We start from the raw sequence: 16,588 nt of genomic DNA, 5'->3' as shown, positions 1-16,588 counted from the left end.
TCCATTCTAGACAGCCCAAGGATAATTTCTTATGAAGAGTGCCAGAGATTTTTTTGAGTGGAAAGCCTTCAAACAATCAGTCCAATTTTCTACAGAAGCAAAACTGGAAAACTGGACCTGTAAGAGGTCCAGCAGCATTTCCAGCCCAACCGCATGGAATAAAGCTCTGAAAATTTGTCAGGATGATCTACACTCATAGTGGAACATTTTTTATGAAGAAGTTGAAGGCTCAATCTGAAGTCTTGTTGGAGAAATAATTGAAGGAATAAAGGGGCAGAAACTGACCTAAAACCAGCTCAATATTCACATGTTCATGTTTCCTACCCACATGAAGAAAGCTAGATGCTTTTCTTTTTTTCCTTGGATATATTTTTCTACTACAATCTCTTTAATAGATCATCATCACTTCCATGTTTTTGCACCTTCATGCCTTGCTTTCATTTCATCATTTCTCTATCTTTTCCATATTTTACAAATCACTTTCATACTCCACTTTCATTATTTTTCTTCCACTCATCATTTCACTCTTCTTTTTCTTCCCTATATAAACACCTTCTCCTCTCATTCTAAAACACACATTCACATTCAACAACAACATCTCTAAGATGATCTAAGTTCTCTCTAGAGCAAACCTCTCTAAGAGCAACTCCTCTCATTCTCTTTCTCTTACCGGTGATCACACTCCTAGTCCTAGTCTTCTCAGAAGCCGACTTTCAGTGCCACCAAACCCTCTGTCAACGTGCTTCGGTCCTAGTCTCCTCGGGAGCCGACGGTAGTGCCGCGACCACAACGGTTACAGAACCAGTCAAGCAAGGGTAACGCCCTAGCAACCCAGCCAAGCTAAAGTCACGCTTTAGCAAGATCTCAATACTTCCCGGTGATTTCGCTCTGCTCAATCTGCAATATTGAGTATCGACTTGTGAACAAGAAGAAACTTCAGCAAAGTCCTCACCACGAGGCACAAAGAATCCCACGACGAGGTTGGTGCTCTCCTCGTCTACAATCGCTTGATAGAAGTCAGGTCAAGGGACACTCCCGACGATCGCACCCGAACGGTGCTGGCACGCCCGCGCAAGAAAAGAGACTGTTGACCAGCTGCAGCAAAATTAGAGCCAAACACTAGTACTAGACATTGAATAGTTGACACTATGCAAACTAATTTTGACAAATCGTTCAAGATTTAGGTCTACAAAGCCCCTTTTAAATTGAAAATCATTTAGTTAACCATTGTCGTGACTTAATCCCTAAACCCTAAACCCTGAATTTTAAAGTGAAAGATTAAAGCGGGATTTGAAAAAAAAATGAAAAAAATTGAAAGCGGAACATTTAAATGTTCAAAGCGGCGATGAAAAAAGAAATGGCGCCCAAGACGAAAATGAAAACTCAATTAATAGAGAAACAAAACTAAAAAAGAACCCAATTCTCTCGACCCTGGTTCTCTCTCTCTCGACCCTCGCTATCGCTCTCACCATCGCTCCCAAACAATTTAGGGCTTCCTAATTCTATACTCTTCTTGCTGTGAATTTCATACAGGTAAAATTCTAATAATTCACCTTCTTCTCGTCAATATCTTCTGGGTTGATTAGGGTTTTGCTTTGACGAAAACTCCGTAGAAATTAACCCACAACCGATTACCCCGAATTTTAGATCAATCTGATGAGTTTTGTTTCATGGGTTTTCTTTTCCCCCAATTCGAATTGAATTCACCATTCTGATAAATTGATGATGGTTCTATTTTGATTTTATTCTAGTGAGTGCGGGTTCAAAACCAGGAGCTGTTGAGAGCAGGTCAATCCAAAGGTAATTCCTATAGAATTGGGGCGATCCCAATCAAATCTGGAATTCTGGATCTAAACTGCATGGTTTTGTTTTGTTATTTGCCTTGCGGTGATGGTAATTGATATCTGGACCTGACCCAGCTTGGTTGATTTGCTTCTTTGGCTGGTTTCTATTGTGTGAATGCGCTCTGTCTGCAACAGCTGCATCTACTGGAGAAGCGCCGTGCAGCAATGGAGGGTACGTCAAGGGTGGTGTTACATACGTGATTATGGATAACTTGGTAGTGAAGCCTATGTCTACCATATCAATTGTAGATGTGCTTAAAGAGTTGAATGTTATGGAGGTTGGTGCCCTTGAACAGAAGTTGGTTAGTCTTGACACGGAAGAGGTTTGATATAGTCCCTTCATAATTCTCTTAATTTAATTTCATATACATGTATATATGATATTAATTATTGGCGTTTGTTTTTACCCTTAGGGGCTAAAGTTGGTGAAGGCATCTTTGGAGTCAAATACAGTTCTCAGCATGTATTCCTTGGTAATGAACGGCATAAATTACATTTCAATTAACTTTGGTGCTTTAGTAATGCAAATTGCCTCTTGGTGGTTCTTTGTATTTCCTGGATTGATATGTTAGAATTAATTTGGACAGATCTTTGTTTGGTATGCATATGATATTTTTTCTCATATCATTTGTTAAGAATTGTTTACCTGAATATGATTAACAAGTGCTATCAATACCCCAAACTTGAAATAAAAAATAACATAAGAATTTTATGAACTTTTACTGCTTGGGTGGATTTTACTATCTCTGTTCCTCAGGCTTCAGGTTTGCACTACCTCTGTTTCTCATGTGTACTGCAACGGATATGGCAGTACTATGTGGTGGTAATGGGGAGGGTTGCTATTCAAAGTAAGCACTCATATGCGTATCTACTTTGACTGAACATTTATTCTGATACATGGACTTATCTATCAAGAATTGTTTGTGGTATTAGATATGGTTCCTATCCATTGAAAGGGAAATATTGCCACAAAATGGCTCTGAGGATTCTTCTGAGATATCATTTAAGTATGTTGAATTTGTTTTGCAATTTTTTTTACTTATGTTTTAACTGAAAAGACTCACAATTTGAGCTTCTTGTTGGATTTCAGTGCAGTGGTTCAGGGAAGGGCACACAAGGAGCGATCTAGGTTTGATTGTCAAGTATGCATGTCTACATATACATTTAGATTCCGGCACTACTAGAATTTTGTTCATAGACATCGGTTCTGGACCGATGTTAAACTAATTTTCGACCGATGTCTTAGTGGGTGTAGAGAAAAGTATAGACATCAGTATAAGCGCGTTTTCAACCGATGTCCCAGACAACAACCAACATCGATTCTAAAACACAAATCGATGTATAATCGTTATAATCATCATAATCTTATATGTTAACTATATTTAATTCTTCATATTTTCACATTTTATGCTTAGTAAAATATATCTCGAACAATACCTAAGTGAACATTTAAATCGATTACAATTTCAGAAATGATGTCTAATACTGTCGTAGACATCAGTGTTCAAAAACTATTGTTTGTTCTTGGCCATTTTTACATGCATCTTGCCACCTTATTTTCCTAAGGACGATGTATGTGGCCTTAGGCAACATCGGTTACTTTATTAAGAATGATGTGTTGTTGTACAGGGGACATCGTTTTTGTTCATGTAAAACGATGTTTACTGGTTTTATGTACATCGCTTCTTTTGATATGAACTAATGTGTTATTTCGTCGTAGACATCACTTCAGGTTTTTAAAACTAATGTTCTGTGTTTCATGGTAAATTGGTTTACTTTATAATAAGTGATTTGTACGTCGACAATAGATTACGTTTTCGTGTTTATAAATCGATGTGCACTGGTTTTAGGTACATCGATTTTGTGGGCACATTTCGATATGTTGGTAATCATGAGACATCGATTTTTATTTTAGTACTGATTTCTAATCTCTAAATTGAGATTGCATGCAAAGTTTGCATCTAGCTACTACTTGGAAAAGAAATACATTTCTCAATATATTAACTCAAGCACATCATCTAAAAATTGAGGCATTCCATTAATTATGTCCAAATTCATGATCCAACATAATTCACAAAATAAAACTGCAAACCTAAAAATGCTAGCGTAGAAACATATGAACAAGTTAAAAGATTAGTCACATTTTCAGTCAAGATAAAGAGTTGCATGGGTACGCCAAACTCAAAGATTTCATACTAAGTGTGCCCCATCAGAACTGCAGTACATTTCTTTTCCTGAATATTCCATATCTTAACCTAGAACAAAACCAAAGAAACAGCAGAATCATTAGTAACTAAACCAACTTCTATACACGGCAGAATAACAGTTTGATCAACTACTATAGGTCTGGAAAATTGAAATGGTCCAAATAATATCAGAGTATTAGGAAATCAGAACAAGCAAAAACATGAACTGAACACAACAAAATGGGCAAACTCTGTGATTGAAATGCTTAAACCAGATAAAATTACTGGAAAAATTCACAGCACAATGCACACAGCCTATGAAAAACAAGAATTGAAGTAGCTCAAATAGCATAACAGAGAACCAAAACCAGAATACTGCGTCTGGAACATGACATGAAGCATATAAATATATTGCTGCAGCTCATTAATCATTAGCTCTGAGCTCAGTGCTCAGTGACAACATTTTTGAACAAGTAAAGCCTGAGCACACTCAACTTTGTATTTACAAGGTCTATTGTACTGCACAGACTCAAGACAGTATCACTTTGCATTTTGGGAATTCACACACATGTTAAGCCAAATTCAAAATATAGGACTAGAATACAACACTTAAAATTACCTATATGCTGGAGAAAACTAACAGCAAATTAAAGTGCGCATGACTGAATGGTCTCCATATGTAGCCAACGACTGATCCAAGGGATTTCTCGAAGTTCTTGCATGAGCTGGGTACTCCATCCATCTGTAATCCCAGTCACAATCTGTAATCCTTGTACTGTTCAAGAAATGCAATATTAGTGCGACAAAAATGTACATGTAGTACAAGGGAGACATAAACTAAAAAATAAAGATGCATGCACCCACATCCCCACACCACAGGAACACACAAGTAGGCACACAAATTAACTTGAGATATGTGAACTGCGTGCTTTCTTATGGCATAAACACTAGTAGACAAAAATTATAATAGAAATATAACATAAATATATATATATAGTGTGTGTGTGTGTATTTGTTACCGAGAAAAGAAAAAATAGTTTCCACCATGCTTATAATAACAACATGACAAGCTTAATCTTACAAATGATCCCCCTTCCCACTTCACCACATGTTTTTCCATCATAGAAAGACAAGCATGAAGCCTTCTTACTGACCTTGTTGTTCTTGGCCCAAATTTTAAAATTTGATTCCAAAATACAAAACAATGGGAGGGTAAACCGAAACAACGCCCTTATAGGCAAGGTTAGTTGTCTGATCCCGAAAAGAGCAAATTCTTTCAAAAATAAACAAAAAATTTGCTTTATTTTGGCTGCAGAAAACACTACAGGAAATAGAATGTTATTGAGTTATGAACTTTGCAAGTTGCATTTTTTCAGCTATAAAAAACTCAGCCCCACAAATCCAATTCATTAGTCCTTTTTGCGTTGGTGTGTGTTTTTGAGGTTTATACCATACCAAATTTCAAGACCAAAAACCCTGATCTCATTTGGGTTCCTAACCTTCTCATAAATCAAACACAAATTTCTACAAGAATCACAAGTATCACCATCATAAAGAGACTCCCTAATTTGGTAATTGTAAAAGTTTCAACACTAAAATCCCATCTTTCCCTGAAGTTTCTCACAAACAAAAACAGAAAGCCCAAAAAAAAAAAAATTTGAATCAAAAAGAAGAAGAAAGCATACCTCTAAGAACAGCACCACACTGATACATAGAGTAATCAGCTAGCTCAGGAAGAAGATTCTCACACTTTGGGCACTGAACCAACCTCACTTTTCCACCTGAGTCCCCCATTGCTCATAACAAAAGCAACCCAACAAAACCCATAAACCCAAAACAAACAAAATCCCACTGTTGACAGTCAAAGTTAGCAGAGAAAAAACCCAAAACAAAAACAAAAGCTGAAAAAATGATTCAAGGGGTTTGAAATTTGGAATTTGGCGTCAAACATTGATTTAAAATTGAAGCAACTCTTGCAACAAGCATTACATTCAATAAGCATGCAAGAGTATAACACTTCAGTGACTACAATGAGAAATGCAGTTCTAAAAAGATTCAAAAGAGTACCAACAGTTTAGAGATAGTAACAGTTCTGGCTTTCTGTATCTAATCTTTATAAGTAATGGGCATCACCCTTACCTTACAGAGTTTCATTGAGTGCGAGTGAGTGTATATAGCTAACTATACACAGATGCGTACACAAACATACAATCATCCACAACTCCGATGCAAAATAAACCAGTCGTAAAGGGAAATTGAAGAGCATATAGTGAATAAGGATAAAAAAGGGACCTGTTTGACGGACTCGGCAATCTCGGGGCCATACCGTCGCCGGGGAAGATTGAATTCAATAGTATACCTTCAAAAGGATGCTCAAATATTGAGTCCACAATCGGGCGTACAAGCTCCGGCTTTAAAAGGATATCTCTGAATCCTGAGATGTGAATTCCAACATATCCCCTGCAGAAAACCAATAATAAACAAATTAGACTCACAGATCACTCATACAATCAGATATTATGATCAAATTTCCAATTCAAAATCAACCAGCCAGAAATAGTTGAAGAATCTTGAGATCAGAAACTTACTTCTTGGCTGATTCGCCTTTGACTTTAGCAGCAGAGTCAGGGGCCTTCTTGTCATCCTGCTCCTAAACCCAAATCCAAGTAAAACTGAAACATAAATAGAGATGAATCTCACTTTATTTACTCTATAACACAGTGCCGGCAATTTCAATAGACAAGGAACAACAGAATCTGCATATTAATAAACAAAAAATTGCAAATAACATGTGTAAGCAAGATAACTAGCTTAACATGCACACAAGCGATAGAGACCACAGTTATGAACCTTATACAACACAAGGCTACGAATAAACTTTACTTCTTCTTCACTATAATGTCCCTCTTCTTATTTATCATCAGGGAACTCTTTCACAGAAATAGGAAGACATATTCGATCTTCTAAGTTCATCAAGTCTTTAGCCCCCACCTTCACGAAAATCGAAATCAGAAACAAAACTACCCCATATAATTGCAACAAAAGCTCTGAGCTCTACCCATTAGTCCATTACAAAACAAAACAAAAGTTAATACAAATTTCAGATACCCTTAACACATTGATCCATGTCAGATGCTTCTCTTCGAACCTGTGATAAATAATCAAAGCAAACCACTTTCCAATCACCATTCAAGAACCCATTTCCAAAATGTAATGAAACTTCAAAAGACTTTAACCTGTCTTAAGCGAAAGAGCTTCTGAACAAGGCTTCTGGGAATCTCGGGGCAGCACCTGGTGACCCATTTAAGCGCCGTCGTAGCTGAGGAGGTGGAGGGTTTAATATACACATCTCTGAGAGCTCTCGTCCCAAAGCGGCGCCGTTTACGGTGGCAGTGAACGGAGGTAGAATGAACCACTTTTTGCGGCCTTTTTTTTTGTCTTGGTGAAATGTTTGGGTGGTTGCGTAAGATCGGGAGTAGTGGAAAGGTGAGATGAAGAGCCTATCGCCGACGGATTCGGCCGAGGAGGAGAGTGGAGCAGAGGGCGGAGAAGACCAGAGCGAGCCTCTTCAATTTTTTCAACTCTGCCAATCTCAGATCGAGGCCGGCTCAGGATTCAAAGTTGTTACTTCAATTTCAGATCGAGGTCGGGCTTTCGGCTCTTCAGATTCCGGCGGAGAATGGAGGAGGAAGGTTCGTGAAGTTGATTAGGAGCTCGAGTTTGTGATGCTGGGGTTGAGAATGGATATTAGGGCTTGAGGCAAAGTGAGAAAGTTTTGGGGTCGGGCCGAGTGCTTTTTTTTTTTAAGTGTGAAAATTTTAAGTTTTCGTCCCCGCGTCCTTGAATTCATTAAAACACTTAGCGCGTCCACGAAAATGAGGTTCCCGCAAATTTTCAAATAAAACTTTTAACACCGGTCATTTTAAGAACTGATGTTAATGGTATACATTTAAATCGGTATTTTTCTAAAACGATGTTAACTTACTTTTTTACATCATGTGCAAGTCTAACCGATTTAAATGATGTGATGTAAATGAACAGATTTCTAGTAGTGCGGTATGGTTATTAGAGTTCCTACCAGTAAGGTTACTAAAGTTCTTATTCATGGGTGTGAACTCTAATTCTATATGTCTTTTATTTCTTTGTATTGGTAGCCTAGTGTAATTAAAGCCACATTAAATGGTTTATATGCTTCATGATTTAGTATTGTGATCTATTCCTAGATATGAAAGATTTGTTGATTGATAGCTAGGATTTGTTAGATGTGTTGGATTTATTAAATGTGGTGTTGAAGTTTTGGTTTTGCTCATAGTCTGTTGGTTGATATTGATTTATGTTATTTGCACTCAAACCAAATATCAAACATTTTCAGGCATGCGGTAAGGGTAATTTATGACAATTGTATGTTAAGCACTATATGACAATTATATGTGAAGCACTAAATGTTAAAGCATTTTTTCTTGCCCTTACATATGCTAACCTCTACTAAACATTGCAGGTACAGGACATGAAGTTTAGTTTTCCATTTTGAAGAGCCCTGTGAATAATGTGAAGGATGTGTGAGGCTTGTCATGTTAAGCTTTCTTGAATAAGAGCTAAAGCTGCTAGTATGTACTTTTGCCTTTGAAATATAGGTTTTGATATTTTCCTTCAAGTCTGTGAGAATAATGAACTACCAAGAGAGTTTTGTACTGTAAACCATATGTAAACTATGTTTGTTGCAATATAAGTTTCTCCTGTTCCAAAATTCTTGTTATGTTCTTTTATTTCCTTTATTATTTTGTTTATTGTTTAACTAGTTTTGAATAAGAATCCTCTGTGGAATAAATTAATATGTATTGCCCATAGACCATATCGTAATAAGTAGACAACCACAATAAAAAGAATATTTCTCTGCTATAGACTAAAACTAATAACGACAAAAGTAAATTTCCTCACTATAGACGTTAGATCCTACATTGACGGAAAAAACATTCCTCGTTATTGAGTATCTTTAGTGAGAAAACTTTTTCTCGTTGAAAGGATATATATTGCGATGAAACAAAATTTCCTCTCTGAAAATGGCTTATAGCGAGGAAAAACTTTCTCGCCTAAAACTATTTATAAAGACGAAAATATATTCGTCCCAAAAACCAGAGTTTAATTTTTTAATTATTAATTATCATTAGCGAGGAAATAAATAATTTAACGACGATATCTAGTTTGTCGGAATATATATTTAACGACTATTTTGTAATCCTCTGACTTTTTTAACGAGAAAAAAGTATGAGTTTGGGTGAGGAAAAACATTGTCGCTAAAGAATAACAACGAGAAAAATTAATTTCATCGTGAAAAGGGTTTGGCGAGGAAATAGTTTTTTCGTCGTTAAAACTTTTCTTGACGAGCTTTCTCCAACGAACTGAAGACGAAAAAAATTTCCTCGCCAAAATACTACAGCAACGAAATGTCGGTTTTCAGCGAGGAACTTGTTCATCGCAAATGAGGTTTTTTGTTGTAGTGTATTTATTAAGGCCTCATAGTCGAATCATATTATGCGACGACAGAGACATAGAGGCGGGACGTTGCACTATCAAGACTAGGGAGGGAAGAGTGAAAGCTTCAATTCCTTCCTGAGAACGTAGAGTACCTTCCTCGTCATAGTATAATGTGTCTCAACAGGCTCGGTTTGGGATTATGTGAAGCAGTTCACAACCGTCAATCTTGAGATTTCTTTATTCTTTAGTGCCAACTGCTCGAATGCTTTGCGTAGTATCAAGGAATTATTAATTTATATATTACATTGGGTCTATATGAATTTTTTAAATGTACTATCTTATAAATTTAGCAAATTATTAATTTAACACGTTGTCCTCGAGTCTGGACCGGTCAAAAAATATTCTTTAATCGAGTTTATATTAATATCGGGGTTCTACGTATTGTATTATAAAGTACTAATTAGACCCTAGTCACGCGTTAAAAAGTTCGACTTTATGATGACAATATGTAAAAAACAATGTCATGTAACATGAAGCATCGAATTTTTGAGAAATTTTACTTCAATTAGCTATGAGAAAGTGCATTCGACTATGATAATGTCTACATGATTATGACCGTAAAACTAACTTATTATAGTTTGCACATGCGTACTGCATTGAGGGAAGCAATCCAGAAATTTCTACTAAGAGAAATAATTTCCTATTTGGATGTATTAATGCTGTTCAAAAGCCTAGAGATACATAATATTGCAAGACTTTTTATCTAAACATGAGAAGGTCGGAGAGAATCAATCTCCGTACTCTAAGAATAGGCCAAGTTTTGAGGAAGCTGCATGCTCTCCGGTACCTGAGCTAAGCGCTCACCATATATAAGTTCTACTAAGCAATAACCAGCAAGTATTTAGCCAGGATTACACATAAACATCTCATATACACACACATCAACGCAAGGCAAGTGCATGGGGGATGCTATTGGCTGAAATGCTGGATTGCCCATAGTCAGACTATGATAATATGTAGAATTGTAGAAATCTAACTATTAAGATCTATTCCACACCAATGAACAATAGACGGAGAATGTGGAATTATATTATGCTGGAGTGACAATACTCCTTTCTTCAGTTTAGTCATGCTGATTCTCTAAACACCAAAAACTGAAGGATTTCCATTTTCTATGCGTAGGAAGTTCAGTATTACTGTTTAGTGTAGGCTGTTGTAAAGTTTTCCATTGCCTTTTGCTTAATCGGCCAAACATCGATCAGGGCTAAATGTGAAACGTATAAAAGCATCAAAAGCTTCGTGCTATGCAACCGATCGAAGGCAAGAAACATTTCAGAGAGAGAGAGAGAGAGAGCACACAAACAGCCGGCTTTACATAAAGATGCATAAGCAGGCAGCAGTAGTACTGTTGCAGATAAGCAGGCAAGTAGCGCAGAGAGGGCAGGCACAAGTTTGGATAAGGCTGCAGCAGCTCAGCTGGTATAGAAGGAATCCTCTGACGACGGACTACTGTGTAAGAATCAAAGGCTCTGCTTTTTTCACTTCATTCATTACTTTCTAGCAACCAAAACAGTACTACTAGTCTACTACTCACTGAGATTCTTCATCTTCATTCATCTGCCCTCCACCATAACACCCACCACTACCATTTATTAATCTATCAAATATGTAACAAACCAAAAACATTGTTCCATTTCTGCAATTTTTACTTACCCAGAACCAATTAATGAAAAAAATTTACATTTCACTTGAGTTGGCAAAGATAACTGAATGTACGTAATGCTGGGTTACATATTTACAATTACCCACCTAAAAAGATTGAATCATCCAGCACTTCTCTCAAGAAATAATGTGAACTATTGCACTAACATATAATTTATGCCAAAGAATGTGATAACATACACCAAGAAATAGCACTCCATTAACAAATAACAAACGTTTTCATATAATTTTCTGGTTCTTAATTGGTACACCCTCATATCCCTTTACACCATAAAACACACATACATAAAAAGAAGAAAATAACAGTAGGATACTGACTAATGCTAAAGCATTAGCAGTATCACAACCCACACACAAACACAACCCAAAAGAAAAGAAAAGAAAAAAAACATTAATTAAAGAAGAAAGATTAAGAACCTAGCTAACTAGCTAAAGTAGACAAAGAAGAAGCTTAATTATGAAGTTATTAACTTAAGGGTATGCACCATTTGTTGTAGGGAGCTGATCGGACCAAGTAAACGCTGGGTTCCAGTTATAACCCAATTCACCACCAACAGCCGGAGCCGCCTCCAAAATCGATGATGTAGAAGATGAAGAAACCCCATTATTAAGATCATGCGAATAATAACTACCTGATGAAGAGGATGATCTAAGCCTCTGAAATAGTTCCTGAATTCCTTGGTTGCTTTGAACCTCATGCCCAAGTAAGAAATTACCATTCTGTTGGTGGTGGTGGTGTGGAGGTTGAACGTTCTGGTTGTTTCTCCAGAAAGAACTCAGCGGATCCAACCCCAAGGTCCGAGCTGTCATTGCATCATTTCCAGCTCCAGAAGACTCACTCATCATGTGGGACCCAATCATATTCATGCCCCCCTCTTCCTTCACCGAATTAGTACACAGTTGAACATTAGGGTTAGGGTTAGGGTTTGGAGTGCTGGATCTTAGTAGAGCTAGGATATGGGAATTCTGAGGTGAACCCCACAGTATCGGACTTGCTTGCACTTCGTGATCAAACCCGAGTCCGAACCCGGACCTCCCGATCTCCGACGCCATTGTTTTCAACTTCCCGGCCACAGCTGTCTTGCTTATCGATGTTGACATGGTACCATTCTTGTTTTTCCGGCATCCACCCCCAATCGGAACATTCCTTAGGGCTCCTCCCTTGGTCCAGTAGCGGCGGCAAGTCTTGCAGAAGTGGCGGGGCTGTGTGAGGTTGTAGTTGTTGTAGTAACAGAACTTGGTGTTGGCAGAATCGCATCTCGGGCATCTCAAGTTCTCTGAATTCGCTGTTGCAGCGGCCGCGGCGGTGGTGGTAGTAGTAGTGGAAGAAGAAGGAGACGGCGAAGGCGAAAGAGAAGTAGAAGAAGAAGAAATGGAGATTTTCCTCTCTCCTCCTCCTCCTACTCCTCCTGTATTAAAGCCTGCGCCTCCGAACAGTTCTTGGATCATCTCTTAATCTTTGATGATTATCTCTTCTTTGTAGATCTACAACAATCCAAAAACAAGAAAAGCAGCAAATAAAGATGGAGTCTTTTTGAGTTAGTGGAGAGAAAGCCAGCTAAAGAGAGAAAGTGGTTTTTGTTTTGTGTATTTAGTGTATGTGTGAGCTTAGCTAGCCTATATATGTGAAGAGAGGATTGAGTGAGGTGGAGTATCAAATAAAATGGCTTTCCTGGCCGGCTGGCCTTGTGTGACTTAGACTTAAGTACGTGTATCCCTTGGCTGGCCAAATATTCTGGGGTTTAAAAGAATGGACTCAATGGAGGACTGGTAGTGGGGAAGCTTTAATATATAGGTCTCTATGCATGTGTAAGAAAGTATATTATCAGAACTTTAGTCTATACATAAATATATGTATAATACAAAGTGGTATTTGGATTTGGAATTCAGTTGTGGGTGGTTTTTGGAGGGAAGTAATGGTCTTTTCTCAAATTCCAGGTCTACGTACCCTACTCATCCGATCCATCTTTTCTCTGAGCAGAAATAGCACTACCTGACCAGTCTACATTATTTCCTTAATGATTCCAATCACAGTGAGATACTCAGATGATGGAACATTAAAATTTATGGTGGAAATCAACTTTTTTTTGTATCTACTTGCACTTCTTACCTTTTGTTCTTCTTTTTCCACTTTAATTAGGGTAAATTTAGGGAAAATGCTCTGTGTATACTATTTGAACCAGCTACTGTGTTTCTCCGAGGTTGAATGACCAGAACCCAAATTTGTTTTATGGAAATAATTTAGAGTTCGTAATTGAATGAGCTTAATTGATCTGAATTTTTTAGACTGTGAGCTTAGTGCAGAAGCGCTTTTGCATTGTATATACCAAGAAAAGATTTGCTTAGGGCAATTGGCAATATAAAATTTCAATTCTATATTGCTAGAAGTGGGAGGTAGTAAAGAGAATATATAATGATACTAGCAATCAAGTTTTCTAAAAGAATAATCTTTGTTGTGTGTGGGGGTCTTTTGTGTTTCCTTCCTGAAGATGCTGTTGGAAAACCATCATTACTGGTTCGAGGAGTGGGCTAATCACATGGAACTACGTGTAAAGCCAACGTCCCTACATCAACTATTAAAGCCGAATAGTATTAGTACTACACTACTACTGCCCGAAACTTATGGCTTGAATTTTGCCTTCCCCACACCCACATTCACTGAGCACATATATATGATAGCCATCGAGTTTTACACTGATTCCAGTCATTTTCAAAACCTAATTAAACATTTAAACCAATAATTCGATCGTGTGGTTTGTTGTCTACTATCAAGTACTGCATGAGCAAATTTAGTTCTCATTTGCATTTGAAACACTCATCATTAGTGTGTTCCAACAATGATAATCCATCGATCACACCCGTGGGCGAATGACTTTGACTATTCATTAGCTTGGGATCGACTGTGAGACTGGCATTAATTAATGAGCATCAGTCATTTAACTGTACATGTGATCGAACGACTAAAACTAGCCCTAGTTCGATCCATCACATATATATGCACTCTAATGACGAGTGTAACCGAAGGCAACCATGCATCCACACTTCAATTTCAGCACGTTCTCTTGTTCTGCTCTTTGTGTTAGAAAATTATAAGGAAGTGTCGAGAGAAAATAAGATATAACAATAATCATGCAAATAAATAAGTTGATGTGCAGATCTATGTATCTCGCTATCAGGAACACAACTCACTAATATATACAGGTAGTGTTCATGCTGGGTTAACTTGAAATACTTCGATCTAGGCTTGCCTTAGGCGTATTAAAGTGGTTATGCACTAGGCAGATATAACATGGAGATCGATACGTTTCTAATTGTGCTATTGTACCTTGTAATTAACCTAGCACAACTATGAGAGAGCTTACAATAAGGTACGTATTACAATAAATCACGAACTTAGCTCACCTATAAGTCTTGTTATACAATCTTCGTTGAATCTGAAGGCATTGACACATTCTTGACCAGCTAAATCGGTTCACATAATCAGAAAATAAGTACGAAATTTCGCAAAAGATTTGAAATAGACTCCTTGCGCCTTGGTCATCAGGTCATGTACGTAAGTACTGAATGGTCTTGCTTAATTAATTAGGCGTGCAATAAACTATTAACACTGTGTCACCTAATCACCTTGGCATAAGACAAATTGCAAATTAATCAAGTTGATGCAATCTTATCAGTTAGCTGCTCATTGAGCCACTATTCAGGTTTATGTGGACCAATTATATATGTTCTAATTGTGTGAACAAGCTAACTTCTATGAACTTGTGGTTTGAATGCAAATCACTTTGAACCGTGTTAGTTAATACAAAATAATTGAACATTCTTAAGAGAATAAAAGAAGTAAATTATAACATTCTGAGGGGTCTACATGTCTGAGATTTGTGGAACCAATTTTCAATCACCATCGATCTTGATTTGAAAATTGTTATCATGAAGGGTAAATCTTATCCCTTACGCTTCAAGATAATAGAGGTACTAATGTGTAATTACTGATTTCTTGGCAATTTCCCCTCTTAATTAATTATTTCCACGGAAAAGTCTTGCAGCTAAACAATTATAATTGTCTCCGTCAAGCATATGAATGGATTAGTTAGCGGGTAGGCCCTATTTGGATTGAACTAAAACAACCCTATACTAGGTTAATTAATTTTAAACTACGACTACAAAAAATAGATGGTGAATGCTTCGATGAATGCTTTCCCATTCAAGTTCTTCCATTCACATTCTGTCAACTCATGCAATAAACTGTGGACTCATACATCAAAGGCTGTTTAAGAAGAGACCATGATATCCATAGTAATTGTAGTAGCAGATAAGAAAGATATGGATATGTAGATGGTAAAGTAAATGGGATAGTACTGTTCTCTTGTGAACAGCCAGAGAAGTCCAAAACTGATATATCAACCTTCAAATTCTTTGACCAAAGCACTAGATCAAATTGGACCAACGTCTGAACGAGAATGAACCAAGAGTACCCATGCATTAAACTTGTCCTAGTATTTGCAGAACTGGAAATTAGAGAAAGTGCAAAGCTTGAAGAACTTGATGTAGCTTGCATGCATGAGCTAGGTCCCCAATTATCCCAACACAGTGACACACTTTCGTGCTGAGGAAAATGAAATATGAATGGAAAAGGAAAGCACAGGCCACATGAAAAAAGAAAACCCCATGTTGGTTTTGCCAGTAGTGGGACTCGATCGGTTCAAAAATTGAAAACAGAAATAATAGGGTCTGGTCCGGTCCCGGTCTGCTTTTCGAAGCCTGGAAATTATTGGTGAACAGATGGTGACGTTCGTACTGTCCACGTACCTGACCGCGCGTGCCGTCCGGAGCGCGAGACTCAGATCAGAGTATTTAGACCAGACATGAGTCACTGACCGACGACGAAGACGACATGGGCTTTAGCGTGCGGGCAGCAGAAAACGACGTGAGCTTTAGCCTTTGTTCGTTGAGGTACACATGTTGGGCAGCGCGGGCAGACCGGGCAGGTAATTAGGGTCGCCGTCAATGTTGGTTGTGGTTCTGAGTGGGGCAGTCGTCGTCGCTTTACCTCCTCGATCCTCGGGCACTCTATTACTCTCTGAGAGAGTCTCTGTTTTGCTCAGTCCCTCTATCCCAATCAGTTGCTTTCTCAACACCATGCAATCTAAGATTCGCTTCGCGCCGAATCTCCCTCAAAATCCAAACCCTAAGTTATATTATTACCAAAAAGAAAACCCTAGGTAATTATATACTAATGCCCTAAACATAAAATATATTAGTACTGCCTGCGGTATTAAAATCTGATCATCAAATACGATATTGCACTAGCTACTTGGCTCTTGCTCGTACTTCTTGTTCTTGGTATACATGGCATCAAGGGCG

The 16,588-nt window shown here is 37.7% G+C and overlaps 1 protein-coding gene and 2 long non-coding RNA genes across 6 annotated transcripts; 1 reads left to right on the top strand and 2 right to left on the bottom strand.

Annotated features, from left to right (window-relative positions):
- The first annotated feature begins 1,397 nt into the window (after positions 1–1,397).
- LOC133735195 (uncharacterized) lies at positions 1,398–3,022 on the top strand. The gene is made up of 5 exons (XR_009858836.1): positions 1,398–1,533; positions 1,752–1,800; positions 1,980–2,167; positions 2,258–2,317; positions 2,935–3,022. It is a non-coding gene; the product is annotated as an uncharacterized LOC133735195 (long non-coding RNA).
- Positions 3,023–3,858: 836 nt separating this feature from the next.
- On the bottom strand, positions 3,859–7,574 carry LOC133727332 (uncharacterized). Of its 4 annotated transcripts, none has more exons than XR_009855121.1 (5): positions 7,267–7,574; positions 6,619–7,178; positions 5,716–6,490; positions 4,650–4,805; positions 3,859–4,099 (listed from the first exon to the last, which is right to left on the bottom strand). It is a non-coding gene; the product is annotated as an uncharacterized LOC133727332 (long non-coding RNA). The 4 variants fall into 4 exon arrangements; XR_009855123.1 differs by having other exon boundaries at positions 5,716–5,881; positions 6,323–6,490; positions 6,619–7,569; XR_009855122.1 differs by having other exon boundaries at positions 6,619–6,702; positions 7,267–7,567.
- Positions 7,575–11,426: 3,852 nt separating this feature from the next.
- On the bottom strand, positions 11,427–12,976 carry LOC133719928 (dof zinc finger protein DOF2.1-like). The gene has a single exon (XM_062146124.1). The coding sequence runs from the start codon at positions 12,674–12,676 to the stop codon at positions 11,699–11,701; it is 978 nt and encodes a 325-aa protein (XP_062002108.1). The 5' UTR covers positions 12,677–12,976; the 3' UTR covers positions 11,427–11,698.
- Between the last annotated feature and the right edge of the window lie 3,612 nt (positions 12,977–16,588).

The sequence above is a fragment of the Rosa rugosa genome, chromosome 1 (assembly GCF_958449725.1).
Source record: "Rosa rugosa chromosome 1, drRosRugo1.1, whole genome shotgun sequence".
Taxonomy (NCBI): Eukaryota; Viridiplantae; Streptophyta; class Magnoliopsida; order Rosales; family Rosaceae; genus Rosa; species Rosa rugosa.
Note: the sequence above shows the minus strand (reverse complement) of the source record. Positions and strands in the feature narration are given on the sequence as shown.